This window comes from Onychomys torridus, chromosome 9 (assembly GCF_903995425.1).
Source record: "Onychomys torridus chromosome 9, mOncTor1.1, whole genome shotgun sequence".
NCBI lineage: Eukaryota > Metazoa > Chordata > Mammalia > Rodentia > Cricetidae > Onychomys > Onychomys torridus.
In genome coordinates this window covers 5292703-5316325 of record NC_050451.1, presented here as the reverse complement: position 1 = coordinate 5316325, position 23623 = coordinate 5292703, and the positions used below count along the sequence as shown (strand labels likewise).

The following is a 23623-nucleotide window of genomic DNA, read 5'->3' as shown; positions in this document are numbered from 1 at the left end:
CACTTATCCAGAGGGCCTAGTCCACTACCATGCGGGCTCCTCGGCTATTGATCCACAGTTCCACTAGTTTGGCTAGTTGTCTCTGTACTTTTTCAAGTCATGGTCTCAATATCTCTTGTTCATATAATCCCTCCCCTCTCTCATCGATTGGACTCCTGCAACTCCACCTGGGACCCAGCCATGGATCTCTGCATCTGCTTCCATCAGTCACTGGAAGAGGGTTCTATGATGACAGTTAGGGTATTCAGCCATCCAATCACCAGAGTAGGTCAGCTCAGGCACCCTCTCAACTATTGCCAGTAGTCTATAATGGAATCATCCTTGTGGATGTCTGGGAAACTCCCTAGCACTCTGCTTCTTCCTATTCCCAGGCTGTCTTCATTTATCATGGTGTCTCTTTCCTTGCTCTCCCACGCTGTTCCTGTTCCAGCTTGAACCTCCCACTCCTCTAAGCTCTCATCCCGTCCTTTGCCCTCCATACCCTTCCACACCCCCCAGTTTGTTCATGTAGATCTCACCCATTTCTCCATTGCTGGGCAATCCACACGTCCTTCTAGGGTCCTCCTTACTAGAGCCTCCCTGGAGCTGTGGGCTGCAGTCTGGTTATCCTTTGCTTATGATGTCATTGTTTTTCTCAGCTGAGTAGTACTCCATTGTGTATATGTTCCACATTTTCTTTTTTCTTTCTTTTTTTAAATTTTCTTCAGTTGAGGGGCATCTAGGTTGTTTCCAGGTTCTGGCTATTACAAATAGTGCTGCTATGAACATAGTTGAGCATGTGTCCTTGTAGTATGATTGAGCATTCCTTGGGTATATGCCCAAGAGTGGTATGGCTGGGTCTTGAGGAAGATTGATTCCCAATTTTCTGAAAACCTTGCTCTTTGTGGTGGTTACTCTGCATCATCAGACTAATTGGATTGAGAAGTGCCTAGACTAGCAAATCTCACTTCTAGGTATGTCTGTGAGTGTTCTCTAGAGATGATCAACTAAAGGGGACTCTCCCTAAATGTGGGCCATGTTATTCCAAGGCTGGGGGTCCAGGTGGAATAGAAGAGGAAAGCCGCTGGTGTGTGGTTCTCTGTACATACTTCTTGTCTGTCAAGAGGTGAGCTGCTTTACTCTACCACACATTGTTGCTGTCGTCACGTTCTGCCTAACTACAGGCCCTGGGAGCATGCCAACCATCCACTGAGAATCCTGAAAGGCCAAACACCAGCCTTTCTTCCCTTTGAGTTGGTTTCCTGGGTTGCATGTCACAGGATGAAAAACTAGCACATCATCTGCCTAAAAGACAGACACTCCAAGAACCCCATCAGGATGGCAACTCCCAGCCTCTGCTGCAGCCACATGTGGCCATGTGTGTTCCAGTCTCTGAAAAAGTGTACAAACATGGTATATGGAACTTCTGGAAGGTCTCCTGAAGATAAAATCAGCTTGCTTTCTTCTCTCCCTATGTCCTCTTTCCTTACAATCAGGTAGAATTTGGGTTGACTAACAGCCATCTTGAATCTTGAAGACAGTGCCACACCCTGTCAAACTGATGACTCTAACATCATGAAGAAAGCTAGGCCATGGCACTTCTTACTAAAACATGTATCATTGAGTTCCCTAACCCATTTTGGAGCCCAGATAAATAAAACTGTCCTATTCTGTGTCTTCTAAACTTCCAGGATTCTGAGGCTCCAGGATGCCTCTTACAGAATTTCCCTCTTCAGTCCTAGTTTACAGTTGTCCTCTTACCCTAGATGCTTTTCTAGATTTATCTGCTTCTGCAGACATTTTGATCAGATAAACTTAGATCTCAAGTACAACTCAGCAATATTATACTCGGACACAGAGGTCAAATAAATTAGACCTGCTAAATGCTATCCAATACTATCATTAAACGTAAACTCTAGACCACATCCAATCTTTTGGCTTCTCTGGGCTATACTTGAGGAGGAAGAATTGTTTGGGACCAAATGTTAAATCTAGTGTGCTGTAGGATGTTCTGTATGTCAAATGTGTTGCTCTGATTGATTAAAATAAATAAAGTGCTGATTGGCCAGTAGCCAGGCAGGAAGCATAGGGTAGGTGGGACAAGGAAGAGGAGAAGGCGAGGAAGTGAAGGCTGAGAAGAGACACCGCCAGCCGCCGCCATGAGAAGCAACATGTAAAGACACTGGTAAGCCACAAGCCATGTGGCGAAGTATAAACTAACAGAAATGGGTTAATTTAAGATAGAAGAAGTAGATAACAAGAAGCCTGCCACGGCCATACAGTTTGTAAGTAATATAAGTCTCTGTGTGCTTACTTGGTTGGGTCTGAGAGACTGTGGGACTGGTGGGTGAGAGAGATTTGTCCTGACTCTGGGCCAGGTAGGAAAACTCTAACTACACTAGTGGTGTCTAAACTAAAGGGTTGTGAGAACATAAATATGTTTACGTTTTAAAGCATTATGACAGGATACTGTCATCTACAAAGTTCACACCAGAGAAACATGCAATCAAATTATCAAAAGAAAGAAAGAAAATCACAAAACTATCTCATTATATTTTAAGATTTTGTGTTGAGCCACATTCATACCTAACCTGGGTCACGTGTGGCCTGCAGGCTGTGGGTTGGATATCTCTACTTTAGGGTTCACCAACCCCTAAGGGATTGGAGGAAGAGCCATGACAGCCAGTCAGCAGGTTAGACTCCTGTGGGCAGGCTACTCCATCACCCCACCACCCATTAGACTCTCTGTAACCTATAAGACCCATTCCACATCCTAATCCCACGAAACCCATCATTCTTCCTAACCCCCTGACCTCATCCCCATCCCCCACCCCCCGCAGCCCTTGGAGGCACAGGCACCACCTGCACCGATTGGACAAAGAATCAACACCTGTACCTATAATTACCCTAAACCAGATGTGTAGATGGCAGTATAAAAATACATTCAGGCCAGGCGGTGGTGGCTCACGCCTGTAATCCCAGCACTCGGGAGGCGGAGGCAGGTGGATCTCTGTGAGTTCAGAGGCCAGCCTGGTCTACAGAGAAACCCTGTCTCGAAAAACCAAAAAAAAAAAAAAAAGAATTCAAGAAAAAGATAAACAAAAAATTGGAAGAAATCAATAAATCCCTTAAAGAAGGTAAAGAAAAAAACAAACAAACAGGTGAACAAAGTAGTTCAAGACTTGAAAATTGAAATAGAGGCTATAAAGAAGACACAAACCAAGGGAATTCTGGAAATGAAAAATCTGGGTAAACGAACAGGAACTACAGATGCAAGCATAACCAATAGAATGCAAGAAATGGAAGAGAGAATCTCAGACATTGAAGATATAATAGAGGAAATAGATTCGCTGGTCAAAGAAAACATTAAATCCAACAAAGTCATAACACAAAACATCCAGGAAATCTGGGACACCATGGAAAGACCAAACCTAAGAATAATAGGGATAGAAGAAGGAGAATACCACCAGCTCAAAAGCACAAAAAATATATTCATCAAAATCATAGAAGAAAACTTTCCCAACCTAAAGAAGGACACGACTATGAAGATACAAGAAGCTTACAAAATACCAAATAGACTGGACCAAAAAATTAATGTGGTATCCCCTCACCACATTAATAATCAAAACATTAGCCGGGCGGTGGTGGTGCACGCCTTTAGTCCCAGCACTCAGGAGGCAGAGGCAAGCAAATCTCTGTGAGTTCGAGGCCAGCCTGGACTACAGAGTGAGTTCCAGGAAAGGCACAAAGCTACACAGAGAAACCTTTTCTCGAAAAACAAAAATAAAACAAAACAAAAAATCAAAACACTAGACATACAGAATAAAGAAAAATTAAGAGCTGCAAAGGAAAAAGGCCAAGTAATACATAATGGAAGACCTAACAGAATTATACCAACTTCTCAATGGAGACTCTGAAAGCCAGAAGCTCCCACCCAGACAGATGTTATGCAGACACTAGAGACCACATATGCCAACCCTGACTACTACTATACCCAGCAAAACTTTCAATCACCACAGATGGAGAAAACAAGATATTCCATGACAAAACCAGATTTAAACAATACCTATCCACAAATCCAACCCTACAGAAAGTAGTAGAAGGAAAACTCTAACCCATGGAAGTTAGCTGCACCCACGAAAACACAGGCAATAGATAATCCCACACCAGCAAATCCCAAAGGGACACACATACACACATTAACAACAACAACAACAAAACCAAAAATAACAGGAATTAACAACCACTGGCCATTAATATCCCTTAATATCAATGGACTCAATTCCCCTATAAAAAGACACAGATTAACAGAATGGAGATGAAAACAGGATCCATCCTTCTGCTGCATACAAGAAATACACATCAACTTCAAAGACAAATATTACCTCAGACTAAAGGGTTGGGAAAAGATTTTCCAATCAAATGGACCTAAGAAGAAAGCTGGTGTAAGTATCGTAATTATCTAACAAAATAGACTTTAAACTAAAAATAATCAAAAGAGATGGAGGACACTTCATATTAATTACAGGAAAAATCCATCAAGATGAAGTCTCAATTCTGAACATTTATACACCAAATACAAGGGCACCACCCCTAAAAGAAACATTACAAAATAACATATCAAACCCCACACACTAATAGTCGGAGACTTCAACACCCAACTCTCACCAAATGGACAGGTTTGCCAGACAGGAACTTAACAAAGAAATAAGGGAACTAGCAGATGCTATAACTCAAATGGGCTTAGCAGATATCTATAGAACATCCCACCCAAACACAAAAGTATATACCTTCTTCTCAGCACCTCATGGAACCTTCTCTAAAATTGACCACATATTCTGTCACAAAGCAAATCTCAACAGATACAAAAAAAAATTAGAATAACCCCCTGTATCTTATCGGATCACCATGGCTTAAAGTTAAAATATAACAACAACACAAATCACAGAAAGTGTACACACTTATAGACATTGAATAACATTCAACTGAATCAAGGAAGAAATAAAGAAGGAAATTAAAGAATTCCTAGAATTCAATAAAAATGAATGCACAACATACCAAAACTTATGGGACAATATGAAAGCAGTACTAAGAGGAAAGTTTATAACACTAAATGCCCACATAAAGAAGTTGGAGAACATTCACACTAGCAACTTAACAGCAAACCTGTAAGCTCTAGAACAAAAAGAAGCAAACTCACCCAGGAGGAATAGACGCCAGGAAATAATCAAATTGAGGGCTGAAAACAGACACAAAGAGAACAGTACAAAGAATCAATGAAACAAAGAGTTGGTTCTTTGAGAAAAATCAAGATAGACAAACCTTTATCCAAACTAATCAAAAGGCAGAGAGAAAATATCCAAATTAACAAAATCAGAAATGAAAAGAGAGTCATAACAACAGACACTGAGGAAATCCAGAGAATCATACTTCAAACACCTCTACTCCACAAAAATTGGAAAATCTAAAAGAAATTGACAATTTTCTGGATAGGTACCACATACCTAAGTTAAATCAAGACCAGATAAACTATTTAAATAGACCAATAACCTCTAAGGAAATAGAAACAGTCATTAAAAGTCTGCCAACCAAAAAAAGCCCAGAGCCAGATGATTTCAGCGCAGAATTCCACCAGAATTTCAAAGAAGAGCTAATACCAATACTCTTCCAATTGTTCCACACAACAGAAACAGAAGGAACATTGTCAAACTGTTTTTATGAGGTCACAGTGACCCTGGTACCCAAACAACACAAAGATGCAACAAAGAAAGAGAATTATAGACCAGTTTCCCTCATGAACATTGATGTAAAAATACTCAATAAAATACTGGCAAACCGAATCCAAGAACACATCAAAAAAATCATTCACCATGATCAAGTAGGCTTCATCCCAGAGATGCAGGGATAGTTCAACATATGAAAATCTGTCAATGTAATCCACCATATAAACAAACTGAAAGGAAAAAAAAACACATGGTCATCTCATTAGATGCTGAAAAAGCCTTCAATAAAATCCAACACCCCTTCATGATAAAGGTCTTGGAGAGATCAGAGATACAAGGAACACACCTAAACATAATAAATGCAATATCCAGCAAGCCAACAGCCACCACCATCAAATTAAATGGAGAAGAACTCAAAGCAGTTCCACTAAAATCAGGAACAAGACAAGGCTGTCCACTCTCTCCATATCTATTAAATATAGTACTCCCAGCCAGCGCTCTCAATGGTTGAGCCATCTCTCTAGCCTCCTGACTTTCATACCTTTTTAAAACCAAAATTTGTCTTATAGTTTTGAATTTACAACCTTTAAAAGCTGAAGTGAACTTCATGACCCAAAATTGAATAGGAATCAAGTTAACCCATTAGACTTAATCATAAAAAGTTCTTTTTTTTGGGGGGGGGGGGGCATTTTCAAGACAGGGTTTCTCTATGTAGCCTGGGCTACCCTGGAACTCACTCTGTAGACCAGGCTGTTTTCAAACTCACAGAGATGCCTCTGCCTCCTGAGTGCTGGAACTAAAGGTGTGTGTCACCACTGCCCAGCCTAAATGATTCTTAAAAAGCCCTATTTTACACAGATTTTCAGTTAAAAAACAGCAAAAAAAAAAAACAAAAAAAAAAACAAAAAAAAACAAAAAAACAAACACCAATCCAAGATATTTAATGTATTGCTGACCTTCATTTTATTTAAATATATTCATCTTGAAGAGACTACACAGCAAATATAAATGTAAACATGCATGTCTACATCAGAATTGGGCAAAATGAATTTGTAGGCACAAGATTTTAAATATTATTAAAGGAGACAAGGAATCTAAGACAGAAATAACAGAGGCAACAAAAACACGCATTTTCTAACTCTTGAGTTGGTCTTCCAAGCTACTGGTTAAGGCCTGAGTCTTAGAAAGTCTATGTTCCTTGCCAAGTGTTAAGATTCACTTTGGCTGTTCTTAATACATATCTACAAAACAGACAAATAATTCTCTTCCAAATCATATAATAAATATGCCATTCTCTCTCTCTCTCTCTCTCTCTCTCTCTCTCTCTCTCTCTCTCTCCCCCCCCCCCTCTCTCTCACACACACACACACACACACACACACACACACACACACACCTAAACCAGACTCTCAAAAAAGGGAAGGAAGGACTTTGGAATTTTCAAGTTTCCTTATTACTGCAGCACACCACCCATACAGAAAATTATTCTGCTACAGAAATAAATTAACCAGTGGCATTATTACAAATCTTTAGTTTATTTGTATTGCATTTTCCCACCATTTTTCAAAGGATTGCCATGGCTTCTTTGTAGAATTAGTTTTCCCACCTCACCCAAGTGGACAACGTTGCATAGAGTAAATAAAAGGTAATTTAAGAAAGAATTCAGCAGGGACTTGCATGGGTTGTCAAAGCATTAGCTTTGTCTCAATGCCTGGACAGTTTCCCCTATGTTTATCCTCAGTCCTTAACTAGTCAGTTGTCTCAGTCTCCTCCCCACCAAGCTAGGAGCACGTGCATGTCTAGTTCTGTGATGACAGTCCCTACTTTTGAGGTGCTGCTCCTGCCAACCAGAGACCAGGTATGCACCCCACAGCATAGCCCAAAGGTTGAAAGAAATTAAGAAGTGAAGATGGTGCCTGAGGAGCTCTGGAGAAAGTTGAGTGGGTGAAGAAGAGGGGACAGCAAAGGCACAGAGACAGGAAGGAAGTCATTTGGTTGGCATAAGGATACCCCTGAGAGGTCATCATTGTCGTCATCAATGTAGAGGCTACATTCTGGATTTTCAAAAATGGCTTTCTTATTGTGGTGGGGAAAGGAGACAGGACCACTGAAGGATGTGTACAGACAGCAAAAATTGGAGCCAACAAAGGAATGTGGTGCCGGGTAGGCCAGGTGACAGGGGAGTCTGGGGTTCCAAAAGCTCAACTATTCAAGCCCAGTGCCACATGCAAGTACTTCCTATACAAACAGTCACTGACCAGCATCCTAACACAGTTCTGTCTCCACAAACCAAGGCTTTTGGAGAAAAGCAGGGCAAGGGGATATTTAAATAGGTATTTTTAGTTCAAGTTCCTAAAACCTGCCCCAATGTGAACAGGTTAAGAGCAGTAAGACAATTCAATTCTCACATCCAGTGACAATTCAAGTCACCCGATCATAACCTTCACCTTCCCTGAGCTGTCATTACCAAAGAATTATAAAGCAATTATCAGTTTGCTATAAAGAGGTTCCCATCTGCCAATGGAAATCCACCGAGCATCCCTCAATGGGCTGAAACCCAGCACAATGTACCAGTGCACACACCCTCTACGCCTGTACTTGGGCAGAGTGGTGTAGATGTGCTGCTAGGCAATGGCTTCTGCTCCATCTCAGATCACTTCAATCTTTGTGTGGATCAAACAGTTGACCTATACGGTATGACTCTAACCTAAGCCCCCACCATGGACCAGCCATTTCCTTTCTAGGTCCGGACCACCTCCCTCCACTAGCTCAGGAGAAAGGGGTATGTGAGTGGAAGAACCCAGGGAAAGCAAACGTAAAGCAAAGACAAGAATTTCCTACCATATATTCATTCTAACTACAGAGATGGGCAGTGACATAAGTCACCACACACTTCCTCAATATGGAACACTGACTATTGACCAGTTTCCAGCAACCAGTTTCCAGCAAGAACAGTCATTTGGAAGTGGCACACTGCAAAAGGCAATCTTGTGATTCTCTTCTATAAAAATACCAATCAGTCTGGGAGTCAGGCACAAACAGTGGCACAAAAGCATAAACAGAGCTCATGAATACTGTTCCAGATGCAGAACTCCTGGCGGATTCTTGTCTGTGAAGACTTGCTGCTGGCTCATCTGCTCAGAGGCCTCTTCACTCCATCCCTCTTTGATTCCTAACTTCTGCTAACATCCGTGGAATGAAGAACACCTAGGGATGGACCCACATGAACCCAGAGGCCTCAGATGAGCTGAGGATGTGTGTCAGCATGGCAGCTGCTGATTTAACTTGCTCACTCTGCCTCACATACACAGGAACTGCCTGAGTCTGAATCCAAGACAAACACCAGCAATGCTTTTGTCTTTTGGAATCTGACAGAAAGTTCTGTGCAGAAAAATCTGACAGCAGCAAGTGTAATTCAAAGGAGAAGTAGTGAGCAAGTCTGTACCGGGACAGATGACTGGCCATTCCCTGCTGTGTGCCTGTGTGCTTCCTTTCCTAGCTGTGCTGGACTGAGCTACTGGATTTCCAGCACAAACACACACACACACACACACACACACACACACACACACACACACTCACACTCACACACACGCACATACACACAATTGACCCAAAGACTCTGTCAAGGTCCACCTCTACGGTCTTGTCAAACTGGGTCACATAAAACTTCCTTACCACCTCATGTCAAAGATGTAAAGTGGTCTTAATGTATTTCTATGACACAGTTTGAGGATCTCCTTTCTTTCTATAACCCTTTACTGGTACAGACCACCTGGCCAAACTGATGGCTGCTGAATTACTGGCCTGGTGAATGACCTAGACCAGGGTGCATTGTTCGATTTTTCATTAATAATGTTAACCACAGGGAAACAGAATTCTGTTAGTTCTCCTACAGATCTACTTAAACTCTGAAACAAGAGATTGTTCAAGAATTACATGAGAAAATCACCCACCACCACCAAGTTAAAGACTGAGTATCTGAATGCTTCCAGGCCTTAACTCCTCCTACAGGCTCTGCTTCGCAACATCCTCCTGTGGCGTAGAGTCCCGGCAGAAGTAGCTGGGTCTTACAGCATGTCTGTGTACCAGAAAGCAGATTTCAAAAGCCCAGTGCTAGTCATCACTGTCACTGCCAGACTCACTTAACTGCAAGTCATTTCCTACGGGAGAAAACAAAATCAAGCTGAGAGCACAGCAGTTAATGACGTCCTGCCTCCTCTGCCTTCTCTACTTCCCCCTGCTCTACCTACAGTTGGCTCTCTGCACTTCAATATGCTTATTTTGCCTCCACTTAAAACATAAAGACGTCCTTAAAATTCTTTGGATGTGATAGCTTAAAATTCAGCTATCACATCACATTTAAAGCTTCCTAATAAGGGCTGGAGATAGTTCAGTTGCTCTTGCAGAGGACCCAGGTTCTATTCCTGGCACCCACATGGTGGCTCAGAACCACCTATAACTCCAGTTCCAGGAGATCTGATGCCCTCTCTGACCTCCTTAGGCATCAAACATGCACATAGCATAATATATAGAGGCAGGAAAAACATGCACACAAAACAAAAAGAATTAATCGAATTTAAAAATTTAAAAACAAAACAAAACAAAAAAAATTTGCTAATCCAACTTAATAAATAGCAAAACCATCTGGTTTACTGAAAAGGGTGGTGCAGTTGACATTCTGAAAGAAACACTATTTTTAGCATGTGCAAAGCATAATTTGGTATGGCTTATTAGTACTGAGGAGCAGTAAGAAGATAGTTTTAAATGTGCTAAGAAAATATAGATAACATACAGCATTTGGCAGACTCGCTCACATTAAGTTGCTTTATAATTAGATTTATTTATTTTATGTACATATGTGTGTGTGTGTGTGTGGCCTGCATGCATGTCTGTCCCTTGGAGGTCAGAAGGTCATTGGATCCCCTGGAACTGGAGTTACGGGTGGTTGTGAGCTGTCGTGTGTGTGCTAAGAATCGAACCCAGGTTGTCTGCAAGAATAAGTGCTCTTAACTAACCCCTAAGCCATCTCTGCAGCTTCATTAAGTTGCTTTAGAAAAAACCTAAATAGAGCCAGGACTGGTGGCTCATGCCTAGAACCCCAGTACTAAGGAGGCTGAGGCAAGAAGATCACAAATTCAATCCCCTCCCCAACCCTACCACCACTTCCAAAAAAGCAAAGGAAACAAAAAGTTCCCATTACAGAAGCTGAGTGCTGTTTCCACCTGTAGTATGTTAATCCACTGTCTCCTCTGCCCAACTTTGTCCAGGATATTTATATTACTTTAATAGAAAGCTCCAGACTCTTAGATTGTATGTAGGTACCTAGAATTTAAGAGAACTCAACACTTCAAGTTCACATAACAAAAATGTATATAAAAGAACTTCAGCTGATAGTGGTTGGATGAAAGTTAACATCCATGCTTTTCTCTGTCCCTGGAGCCTTTTCAGAGGATCCAGCCCCACCCCTAAGGACTTCCTTTTCTGACTCTATGAAGACAGACTTCTTACCTGGACCTCAACTTACACAGATGACAGGGCACACCAGGCAAAATGCTGAGGAGTTTTAGGTTGGCAGGTGGAGGGGATAGCACAAGTAGGTAGAGTTCAGACATGTTGCTACATACCTAATAAGGCACTGAACAGCCCTGTGAAAAGGAACTACCCAGCCTGGAATGTCCATAGCATTGAGACTAATAATGTCTGCCTGGGCCACACTGCAGGGTTAACCAGGTCTGCATCCCACCACCGCTGCCAGGCCTTCCAATCTCCTCAAAGGAAGATGACTAGGAGAGAGGCCATTCACCATGCAAGGGGGGGAGTGGGGGGGGGGGCGGGCAAAATCACCTCATTCTGAAACAAAGCCAATTTTTATTCTGGCTTTCCTCTGTGTTACCTTATCAACTGTAGGAAAACTATTCAAACATAACAACATCCTGTCTTTTCTCTTGCCAAAGGCTAGGAGATGTCCAAATATAGGTAATAGGTAACTTCTAAAGGCCAGCTATAGGTGGGCCATGTCTTAAACCTGGTGCATGGAAAACCAAAGAGCCTACAATCATGTTTAAGCATTTTGCAGTCATCACAGCCACAAGTAAAGAGGGAAAATGAAGAAAAAGATTGTGAGTTTGGGGTCGCCCCAATTTGTCCTTGTCAAGATACTCTCCTGTGCCCTAACTGCCTGTAGTTTATAGGTTCTGGCACAAGGCAACAGAAGCTGCATATGGCTGGCCCTGTCTCAGCCACTAGAGGAGGACACACTTACTGAGTGTATTCATGAGCTGAGAGCTTCCTTGGGGCCGGCTGGTTCCATTGGCCACTGCAGGCCTGCTGTTGTAGGACTGCTGGTGTGAAGGCTGGGGAGGAGAGGCTGGGCCATTGTCCTCTGCTCCACTGCTGGAGCTGTCATCATCACTGGCGGAGGAGCTCTCGGAGTCAGAAGAACTGCTCCCGCTGCTGCTGCTCATCTGCTCAATAATGTCGACCTCAGCCCTCAGCTCTGCAATGACACGACAGGGCAAAACCAGCAGCACAGTCAGCACTCTGAGCTGAGAGGAAGAGTCCACGAACAGTTAGCTGACAAACCATCTGCAGAAAAGGACTGCAATCCTCCCTGCCACTCAAGGGTAACACGCACCATGAACCCTCAAACTGACAAAAATACCTACTCTGAATTCACCAAAATAATGACTCTTCTGTATGAGACACATCAGAGTTATTAATTATTTCCTTAAATAAAGACTCTGATTTGGGTGTGGTGTGTGCCCACAGTCCTTAGGGGCAGTGGAGTTAGGAAGCTCTTAGTTCAAGACCAGCCTGGGCTACAAAGTGAGACCTTGACACATTCAAGCAAACAAATGGGAGTTATTGTATAAAACCTCAAATAAGAGAAAACAGGGAAACATTTATCGAGCAATGGCAATTCTGAGGGCTTATAGTAGATCCTCCTGTCTCAGGTTCTCTTTGTCGCTGTGACCTAAGCAAGGATTTATTCTGGCCCCCAGTGCCATGTACAGCCAGCCTATCGGTGAGGTCAAAGTGCAGGAGCTCTAGGCAGAGTCATCCTCATCCAGCCCCAGGCAGAGAGCAACACAAGCCTGTGCTCTCACCTTCTCCTCCTCCTATGTGCCATGACCCAAACCCCGTGGTGCTGCATATGGGGCTTCCTACCTCAACCTAATTTAAACAGTCCCTCAGAGCCATGCCCAGAGGCTAGACAACCCCTGCAGGAGTGCCTGGAGACTTCTTCCTATGTAATTTCAGATCCTGTCAAGTTGACAATTAACATTAAACATCACATCTGCTGACCAATAGTGAAGTCGATGTCAATGATTTCCTAAGCCACCAAGGGAAAAAAAAAAAAAACGGCTAGACAGCTTGTGTTGGCCTGAGTCCTTTCTGACTCCCACGGAAGCCTGTAAGAAAGACCCTGGCATGCATGGGTAGTAAAATGCCATCCCCTCTTGACTCTTACACATTTGATCATGGCTGTGCCTGTCAGGTTTCTGCATTCTTCATGGATTTAGAGTAGAGGTGGAAGAAACATGTTTTCCCTAGCCAATCCACTGTCCCTGGAAACATCAAGACAGCTGATAGATTTCTTTCTGTCTAAACATCACCATGGCCTTACATGACTATGGCTCCTTTCAGTGCAACTGGCATCAACTGACTACTCTTGGCCTAATTCCTATTACAGTACAGTAGAAACTTCCACAACACCATTCTAGAATCCAAGAGGGAAAACAATCAAGAGGTGTAGCAGCTGTGTGAAACTTGGGGTGATAGTGTTTGTGAGAAGGCAACATTTCTTTTTTTTTTTTTTTTTAATTTATTTTTATTTTGTGTGGATTGATGTTTTGCCTGCACAGATGTCTGTGAGGGTGTCAAGGTCTTAGAGTTAGAGACAGTTGTAAGCTGCCATGTGGGTGTTGGGAACTGAACCCAGGTCCTTTGGAAGAACAGCCAGTGCTCTTAACCGCTGAGCCATCTCTCCAGCCCCAAGGAGGCAATATTTCTACAGGTTGAAAAAGGCCAATTCCCAGGAAGCCTTCAATGCCTCCCATTTTCTACTATTAGAGATTGTATTTGTTCCATAAAACATAAATGTGAAATATGATACTCAGCCCCATAACTCCGGAGAGTCTGGAGGACCAGCACCTTCTACTGTGTGGGACAAAACCAAGTTAAGCTTGTCTCATGTCTGTAAAGGAAAGGCCCAAGCCAGACCTGAGTCCTTCTGGGCCAGCTTCCATCCCCACTGGCCTCAGGGCCTTTCAGAATCACATGCTTTGAGACAGTAAAGAGCATCTAACCCTTAATAAAGAGTTCCCTTAATAAAGCACTTATATTTGCACACATTAATTAGTAAATGAGCTCAGAATCTACATACTGAGAATACTCTTTCTGGGAATCTAAAGCCCTGAAAAGCTTTGGCTGATAGTAATGCTTATTTAAACCCTAAGCCTAGAATGCTGCCAAGACAATAGCACTTACGTAACTGTTCCTGGACTTGTTCTTGTCAAACAATGTATGTGATAAAGTGTCAGCCCTCGGCAGCTCTAGAGCTGGGAGTTCAGATGACACAACTGTAGAGTGAGCTTTGTGAGCTTCCTGAGGATCCTATGCCTGACCCCAGGGGCTAGCCCAGCTCGGTACCTCTTTTGATGTCATCCAGCTGGGGCTCAGGTGAGGGATTATCCTTCAAGGGAGAAGTTTTGGGTCCAGCTGGAGGCTTCGTTGGGGCTCGGAACGGCATGGGTGGTGGAGGAGGGGGTGGCTGGGGTGGCTGTGATGGCTGTGGGGGACGAGTAGGCTGTTGTTCCATTCGGGCTTGTATTTTACTGCTCCCCTCAGCTCTGAAATAGACATTAGATCAAGAGGCAAAAATAGTATCTCTCAAGATGACCAAGCACACGAGTAGACCCCAGTGTTCTTTCCAGGTGACTGCAAAATCTGATCTTTGTAATTTCACCATGAAAACACACTCAATATCCATGTGTCTACTGCATCCCAGAACTGTACTATGCATCGGCAATACAGAAACAATGAAATGCTTCTTCTGCTCCCAAGGAGTGCACTTTTTTTTCCCTTTCTTAGTCAGGGTCTAGCACTGTACTCTTGGGACAACCTCAGCCTCCCAAGAGCTGAGATTACAGATGTGCCACACCCAGTACAAGCTCAGCAAGGAGATAAACACATTCACAATGTGATTAAATGTGTTTATAAGAAAATATCACAATATGACAAATTCAATATATAGTTGTATAATATAGAAGTTTCTGAATAAACTAGATTTTGAAATGTTGGCAGCTTGCAAATTTTCCATTATTCCTTGAGTTCTACTTCCAAGTGAGAAAATTATATCCATTAATAATTTCTCTTGCTCCTCTGCATACATGCTGTGGTTGTTTGTGGGAGCGTGGGGTGTATGTGGGACTCCTAATAGTGGGAATGGGATGTCTCTGACTTTTTTGCCTGCTCTTGGGACTCTTTTCCTCCTATTGGGTTGCCTTGCCCAGCCTTAATATGAGGGTTTGTGCCTAGTCTTATTGCATCTTGTTATGCTGAGTCCTATAGATATCACTGGGAGGCTTGCTCTTTTCTGCAGGGAAATGGAGCAGCAGTGGATTTGGTGGGGGGAGGGGGCAGAGCTGGGAGAAGAGGCTGCAGTTGGGATGTATTATATGAGAGAAGAATTTAAAAAAAAAAAAGGAATAAAATGCTCAAAAATGACAAGATGGAAAAAATATACTGCTTAATAACCAATAAAAGGTGTCTATATACTAAAAAAATCATAATAGTCTTTTCTGCAAATGGACTGGTTCTGACCTGGCAGGTCTTGATAATCTGTGAGTGTAACAAGTACACAAGATGTATGCTGCCAGTTCCCAAACCAGAGTGGAAAGGGAACAGAGCACCACTGGTATCACAGGAGCAGCAGGTTTACCATAGGCCTTAATACAAAACAAAGGAGCAAGGCAGAAGCTGGCACTATGGGAGCTTCGCCTAGGGTGGGCTCTCAGCTCTAGCAATCTAATTAGGTAAATCACAACTTCTGTAGTCCCCAGTTTCATCCCCTGCCTCAAAGAGAACAGCATTACTGTGAAGATTGGGTGCCACACCTAAAACATCCAGCATACTGACCCATGATAATCTCAATGAACGGAAGCTTTTCCTTTTCTGGGGAAAGAAGAAAAATGGCTCCAGGACAATAAACAGACATCAGGTTGTCATAGTCTCGTAAAACTTAGTTAGTGGACTTGTGATTTAGCTCAGGGATAAAAGCACTTGCCTAGCATGTGCACAGCTCTGGATCTGATGCCTGGTAACCTCCACCCCCACCCCAAGAACCTAATCAGTATCTTATGAATACTGGATTGCAGTGTATTTATATAATAAATTGACTTTCAGATAAACTCTAATGTTGAATGAACTATTAAGAAAGTTCACTCTTTAAGAAATTATGAAACATTCTATTTTTTTTATTTTTGTTTTTTAAATTATATTTTTATTTATTTATGCTATGCCTTCTACCATGTGTGTTCTGTGTGGACTGAACTCAGGTATTCAGATTTGTTGGCTAACATCTTTACCCACTGAGCAATCTTGCAAGACCATTTTTGTTGCTGCTGTTGTTGTTTTGAGACGGGATCTCATATAACTAAGACTAGCTTCAAACTCACTATGTAGCTGCAGATGGCCTTGAATTCTTGATCTTGCTGCCTCCAACTCTCAAATGCTTGACTTAGAGGTATGACCCACCATACTCAGTCAGCAAGGTTTTCTTTTAATAGTACAGTCACCTAAAGTATATCCTAATTACAAGCAATAATTTACTCTAACAAAGTTATGCAATTGCTATTTTGTAATTTTAAGTCTATACATATAAATCAAATTTCCTACTTGATAGTATAAGAGCAATTATGAGATTGACAAAAATGGCTCAATTATAAGTACTTTGTTTTCCCCAATGACTTCATGTTTTAGCTCTTAAAAGCATTATTTACTGCATTTGAGGGAAATGTATATTTCTATCTGAGACAGAAGTGGCTAACATTACTGATGGGACACTAGCTATGAACAAGCAGATGTTCACACCTTTGTAATATTGGACTAAATGCCACAAAGACTTAGAAACATTTAAGGCAATCCTTCAGGAGAGCATCTGCCGGCACACGAGACCCTAGCTTTGATCCCCACAGTACAAGAGGAAGGAGGACGCGGTCATCAGCCATACCTCGTCTTCTTGACCTGAATGCTGCTGCTGAGCTTCTCCAGCACATACTCTCCTGTGTCGTGATTGATAATGAGCACACAGTCTTTCTGATAAGGCCGTTTGTTCCCTTTGAACACCGTCATCGGTGGTGTGGACCCCTGTTTGTATAAACACACCAGTTATGAACAGCCCACCTAGACAAAGGACACTGCCTCATCCGTCCTTCATCAGACCCATGCAAAAAAAAACAAACAACTCATCCCTGTCTTAATTCCTGACATTGAAGGCAAGAGGAAAGGAACTGTCAGAACATAGCAAGCATCTGGTTTTAGGTAATCACAAATGTAGCATAAGATTTTTAAATTACTAGGCACATTTTTAAGGATGTGGGGAAATGTTTCAAAGGACAGTTATACATGAACTGAGAACAATGAACTTTGCCCTACACTACACAGAGCTATCACTATGACTGGTGAGTGAACTCTGTATTTCTTTGCAATTCAAGAGTCCAGGGCTTCCCCATCATGCAAATGACCAACACAGCATTCTCTAAGGGGTAGCCCACCAACCTGGTGAATGGTAACTAGCCCATGCTAGTTACCTACCTAAGTCTTTCAACTGTTCCCGTGTTTCACAAGGGCCAAAGTAGAACATCTTTAATGTGGCCCCCTGGCTCCACCACCCACACACTTCTCTGTGGTCTTCAGAAAACAATCTCTTGTTCCTGCCTCAGAGCTATAACTGGGCTTTTACCTGCTGTATTTGGACACTCCTGTCTAAATTCTTCAGCCTTCTGCTAAGTCCAAAGATGAGTTAAGAAACTCTTCTCTGGCTTTCCACAACAAGTATTTGTTTTGATGTGATTTTGAGACAGGGTCTCATTTAGCCCAGGCTGGCCTTGTACTCTCAGTCATCTTGCTTCTGCCTCTCAAATGCTGGGATTACAGCATCACATCCAGGAACGATTCTATGTTCCTATATTTAAATTCCAGACCCTAAGCTGCATAAAGGCAAGAAATATACTTGAAGGTTAAATACTTAGAGCCTAGTAATGGGCTAGTACATTGAACATTCATTTAATATTTGTCAAATATAAAATTTAATTTATTGCTTAGAAAAAAAATTGCTTGGCTCATCAACCTCTTATTTTCGCAGTAAAAATTTAGGTTTGAAAGGGAGCTTAGGGACCATTTATCTAACCCCTTCATTTTTCATTTGGGAAACTGAAGTCCAATGGGAGATGATGTAACCCGCCACAAGTAACATGTAACAAAAGAGAAGTTTGCATGAACAGGCTATTTCCCTCAGCTCAGGGGCTTCTGGGCCCAGACTCTTCATTCTGTCACCAGTTACACAGAGATTACTGAATTTGAGGACAGAGCTGTGAAATGTGCTAAGAACCTCTTCTATTTTAATGTTTTTGTTTGCTTGTTTGTCTTACATGTATGTGTGGTGTGCTTGCATGTATGTGGGTAGATGTGGGTGCAGGTGCATGTGTGCATACATGCACCTGGAGCCTCAAAGTTGACTTCAGGCACCTTCCTCAACTGCTCTCCACTTTTCTTTGTTGAAACAGGGTCTCTTGATGAACTCAGCTAAGTTCTAGCTAGCTGGCTTGCCCCAGGGCTTCTGTGCCCCTGCTTCTGTAAATGTGGGACCACAGGCAGCTGCCAGGCCTGCCCTGCTTTTTACACAGGTTCTGAGGAACAAAAACTTTGTACACTTCATTCACCAGCCATCTCCCCAGGCCAAAAGTGCTGCCCTGAAGAGAGCTCTATAAAGTCTTTACTTCCAAGTTCTTAGTGCGGCTTTTAACTGAATCCTTTATCCTTAAATTAGCAATGTTCCAAACCTTTATTCCTGCCTGGGACCATCAGCCTGCACTGGACCCCTTACCATACATAAAGATGTCCCTCTGGCTCCTACCTGCTTTCTGGCTGCACTGTGTTTAGGAGCTGCTATGGCTACACATGGCACATAGGGACTTTCTCTCCAGAACTGCTTGGGAGAAACTCTAGTTATGTAGCAGAAGGGCAGCTGTCCCAAAGGAAACATAACCTACTGCACTGCATACTGAGGAGAGGGGAGCTCAGGAACAAGCACAAAGAACTACCTTAAACCAACCTCATGGCACGAGTTACCACCCACCCAACCCCTAACTTCTTCCTACCTTACTTATGTTGGCTCTTTAAACATCTAGAAAAGAAATTAAACAGAAGGGAATTCCAACTGTAACTTAAACACAAGGATTTGTGGCATTAAAACCAACAATGGAAACAACTTACGGGGATATGTGGCAGTGTAATTGTGACTTCATCTCCTTTGCCAACCTGGAGCTCTCCTTCACAGGAGGTATCTATCGATGCTGGCTTAAAATCATCTAAAAGGAAAGAAAGAATATTTCCCAATGGGTGACTAAAAAAAAGAACTTCCTGGGCATCTATTTTCAGAATTAAAAATTGTGCTGGGCAGTGGTGGTGCACGCCTTTAATCCCAGCACTGGGGAGGCAGAGCCAGGCAGATCTCTGTGTGTTCAAGGCCAGCCCGGTCTATAAAGTGAGTTCCAGGAAAGGCACAAAGCTACACAGAGAAACCCTGTCTCAAAACACACACACACACACACACACACACACACACACACACACGTGTGTGTGTGTGTGTGTGTGTGTGTGTGTGTGTGTATGTATATATATATATACATATATATATGTTATTACATTAATAAAAATGGATGAGGATTCTTTCATGTATGTGTATTCCTGTATGTACATGGGTACATGTGTGCATATATTTGCAGCACCTTAGATAGTCTCTCAGGTACTGTTAGTCTTGTTTTAGTTGCTGTTGTTTTGTTTCTTGAGACAGGGTTTCTCTGTGTAACAGTCCTGGCTGTCCTGGAACTCATTCTGTAGACCAGGCTGGCCTCAAACTCAGAGATCCACTTGCCTCTGCCTCTCAAGTGCTGGGATTAAAGGCATGCGCCACCATCACTCAGCTCATCTTGTTTTTTGAGACAGGGTCTCTCATTAGCCTGGAACTCACTGAACAGTGAAGCCAGATGGCCAATGAGTTCCCAAGGATCCTTCTGTCTCAGTATCCCCAGCACTGGGACTACAACTGTTTACTACCACACTGTGGCACTTTTATGTGGGATCTAGAAATTCAGATTAGATAATCATGTTTTTATGGCAACAATTTCACAAACAGAGCCAACTCTCCAGCTCCATCATTTAAAATTCTAAAGAAAAAAAGAAAATACTTCATAGAAAACTTCATATATGCTAAAGTAGAAAGAATAGTACAATGAGCCCCAAATAACCTCATTCAATTCAATAATTACCAACTCAGGAACACCTCTACATATGGTGCCTTCAACTACGCTATTATTTTAGTGCAGGGAGCTGGAACTCATACACCATTATCTTAATTCAAGATATTCCCTTATTCCAAGTGATAGGTAACAGCTAACATCTATCATCCATGATAAGGCAATTATTAGAACTGTGTGCACAGAAGCAACTGAGCAAACATTCAAACATTCTGACTCTAAATCCACATGAGACTCAGCAGGGCACATGAGGTTGATTTCTTTTTACACAGAATCATTCAAAAGTAGAACCTGCCACACTCAAGTTCTTTCATTTTGAAGAAGATACTTCTGGAGTTTTTTGTTTTTTGTTTTTTTGGTTTTCAGAGACAGGGTTTCTCTGTGTAGTTTTGGTGCCTGTTCTGTATCTCACTCTGTAGACCAGGCTGGCCTCAAACTCACAGAGATCCACCTACCTCTGCCTCCCAAGTGCTGTGATTAAAGACGTGCACCATCACTGCCTAAGAAAATACTTCTGGATATGTTAAAAAGCAAACAGGGGAACTCTAGAAGTTATCATGCTTATTCTTACAAATTATACAATCAGAAGAACCATTTTACTTCATATTAACACACACCTGCCTCAAAATGCAAGCTAGGTACATGTGTGCAGAATCTCACTTAAAACCCATACTGACCTTCAGTGGAGGAGGAAAAAAAGGTAAGTCATTTCCCCAATACTGTCTCACTGAAACAGCTGGATCTGCTGTCAGTGAGAAGCACAGAAACAGCATGATGGCCACACAAGGTGAGACTTTAATGTCTAACACACCCCCTTCCTATGTGTTGAGTCACATCTATTAGCTGCCATGACAAAGCATGTCTTAACACAAAGTGTTAATGCTACCGGAAACCAGAAGCCTGTGAATCACAGAGGGATGTGCTCAGTCAGCCAAACCTTTACTCAGGACACACAGTGGAAGTACCCCTCTCAGAGTCTATAATCATGTAGAAAAAGGCCAGCATAATGACTGTTTCCACATTCCTTAAGCTTCTGTCTTCGTCTTCCAAACATAGATCAAGCTTTAACTTATGCCAGGTTCACAAACTCTATAATTTTTTTTTTTTTTTTTTGGTTTTTCAAGACAGGGTTTCTGTGTAGCTTTGCGCCTTTCCTGGAACTCACTTGGTAGCCCAGGCTGGCCTCGAACTCACAAAGATCCGCCTGCCTCTGCCTCCCGGAGTGCTGGGATTTAAAGTGTGCGCCACCACCGCCCGGCTTTTGTTTTGTTTTTTGAGACAGGGTTTCTCTGTGTTGTTTTGGTGCCTGTCCTGGCTCGAACTCTGTAGCCCAGGCTGGCCTCGAACTCACAGAGATTTGCCTCGCTGGGATTAAAGTGAGTGCTGGGATTAAAGGGGGGCACCACCACCACACAGCTAATTTTATTCTTCACCACAAGTGAGTTGGCCCACAAGTCAGGGTGGTGGAGGTGATCAAAAGACATTAATGTCAGCTAGGTATGGTGGGTCAGGCCCATAATTTCAGCACTACAGAAACCACCGAGGCAGGACTCAGCATGTTCTGGGCTGGCCTGAGCTTTATAGTGAGTTCTAGGCCAGCATAGCCTACAGTAAGAAAGTCTCAAACAACAACAAAATCAGTGTCAAAAGGAGAAACAGAAAACCCTATGGGTGGTGCAAAGAATGCAGATTCCCTAGATGTGGAGGGGGCCAAGAGCCCTAAGGGGAAAGGGAAGCAAGGAAGAAAATGGAACAGACTGATTGGCAAACGAGAAGTCTTCAAAAGCGTGATCCCTGACAGAATAATTCGACAAAGGGGGACTCAAGGGAGGAGAAAGGGGCCTCGCTCCGAAGGAGTAAAGTCTGGCGAAAGGGCTGGGAAGGGAGATTTTAATTAAAGGGCCCATGACTTTCTGAACTGGTATTTGAGACTGTAAGGTAAGAGAATAGTTAGTTGACAGCAGCCAAAAGTTTGGTTTGAGAAGAGCGACCTGAAAATAAAAAGAACGGATAGAAGTCCCAGAAGATCTGGGGTAAGAGATAAGGAAAGAGACGCTCTGGAGAGCCGAGTTGGACAGGAGGGAGTCGAGGCTGGCACGTGGCGGCCAGAGAGGCCGAAGCGAACCGCGGGGAGCGCTCACTCACAGCGAATAGTGTGGAAGGAGGTCCGCGGCCGTTTCTCGAAGCTCTCCCCCAGCCTCAGACAGTGTTCCTCGCGATCCAGCAGCGGGTTCGCCGTGCCGTTCATGGCCTTGCACCTGCCTGGCACCCAGATCGGAGCTCTCCTCGCGCGGCCGCAGTCCCCGATCCCCGCGCAAACGGCCTGCAGGACCGCGCTCCCGGGACACAGCTCCGGAGCGCGCACTGAGCCAAGTCCGCGCCCACCCGGGGCCGGAAACCAGTCTCCACTGCGTCTAGAAAGACTCTGAGGAAGTAAGGCCGCCGCGCTTCCGGCATTGGGGAGGGACTTCCGGTTCCCCAACGGAAATAGCGGGGGAAGTGCCATGGAGGTAGAATTCCTCGAAAGAACCTGTATCGACGCTTCTGGGCAATATCTGGTTTAGTCTCGGGAGGTTTACACCTCAGTTGAAAGATTCTACCCCTGAGAGCTTGACCGGCAGGTGAGTGCACCCTGACCTGTCCTTTGCTGGCAACCCTGTAACTGATAGTCGGGAGCCCCGAGCGTGGGGACTTAGTGAATGCGAATCTGAGCGTTGATACCGACGGCCCTAGACATGCCCGAGACCCTTGCGGCGTAGTTTATACTGAGGGTCCTGAGAGAGATGACGGATCTCGGGAACTCAGCGACCCGTCACTCCGATCTTCCTATTTCGCTCCACGGTTGCGGCGTGAGGGTTTCAGTGCTTGGCCGGCGACGCTTCCTTTAGTTGGTGCTATAGCCTTTTGTGGGTACGATCAGACACTCTGGCCTCCCCGGATTAGCTCCATCACCTCCGAAAACATGAAGCTACGGTCCCAACGAACGTGACGAGTCTTTTGTCTGGCAATCGTCTACCCGCTTTCAGTTCGGGCTGTTGTCGTTTTGAAGTCCCATTTTCCATGGGCACTGACCGTTGATGAGAATTTTCTTCTCACATTTTCTCTGTCAATTCCTGGAAGCGTCCGTTTGTCTTAAATCTATGTCTTGTGATACTTGGCTCATCTGGTTTGAATTGGAGTCCGCTACATGAGAGTTCTGGTCTCTGAATGTAGTAAGCTTTGTGCAGTAGACTATCTTGGTCTTTGTGACCTCTCCCACCCCCGGCAGGGTGTTGGGTAGAGTCAGCATCTGGTGAGTGTTTGGTGAATTGACCCCAGCGCCTTAAAGAGCTAGTCAGGAACCTCTCCCTCAGAGTCTTGGACTACTTTAGAACCCAA

General features: G+C 43.4%; 2 protein-coding genes across 5 annotated transcripts in view; one reads left to right on the top strand and one right to left on the bottom strand.

Moving 5' to 3' along the window:
- Positions 1–7083: 7083 nt before the first annotated feature.
- On the bottom strand, positions 7084–22751 carry Eaf1 (ELL associated factor 1). The gene is made up of 6 exons (XM_036198774.1): positions 22391–22751; positions 19203–19297; positions 16939–17075; positions 14358–14557; positions 11968–12201; positions 7084–9865 (listed from the first exon to the last, which is right to left on the bottom strand). Exons 1-6 carry the CDS (start codon positions 22749–22751, stop codon positions 9819–9821), a joined length of 1074 nt encoding a protein of 357 aa, XP_036054667.1. The 3' UTR covers positions 7084–9818.
- The window catches only part of Mettl6 (methyltransferase like 6), a 63385-nt gene continuing 62480 nt past the window's right edge, over positions 22719–23623 (top strand). For all 4 annotated transcript variants that reach the window (XM_036198776.1, XM_036198778.1, XM_036198775.1 and 1 more), the window contains exon 1: positions 22719–22866. The gene's annotated coding sequence lies outside the window, so the exon portion shown is untranslated. The remainder of the gene's footprint in view (positions 22867–23623) is intronic.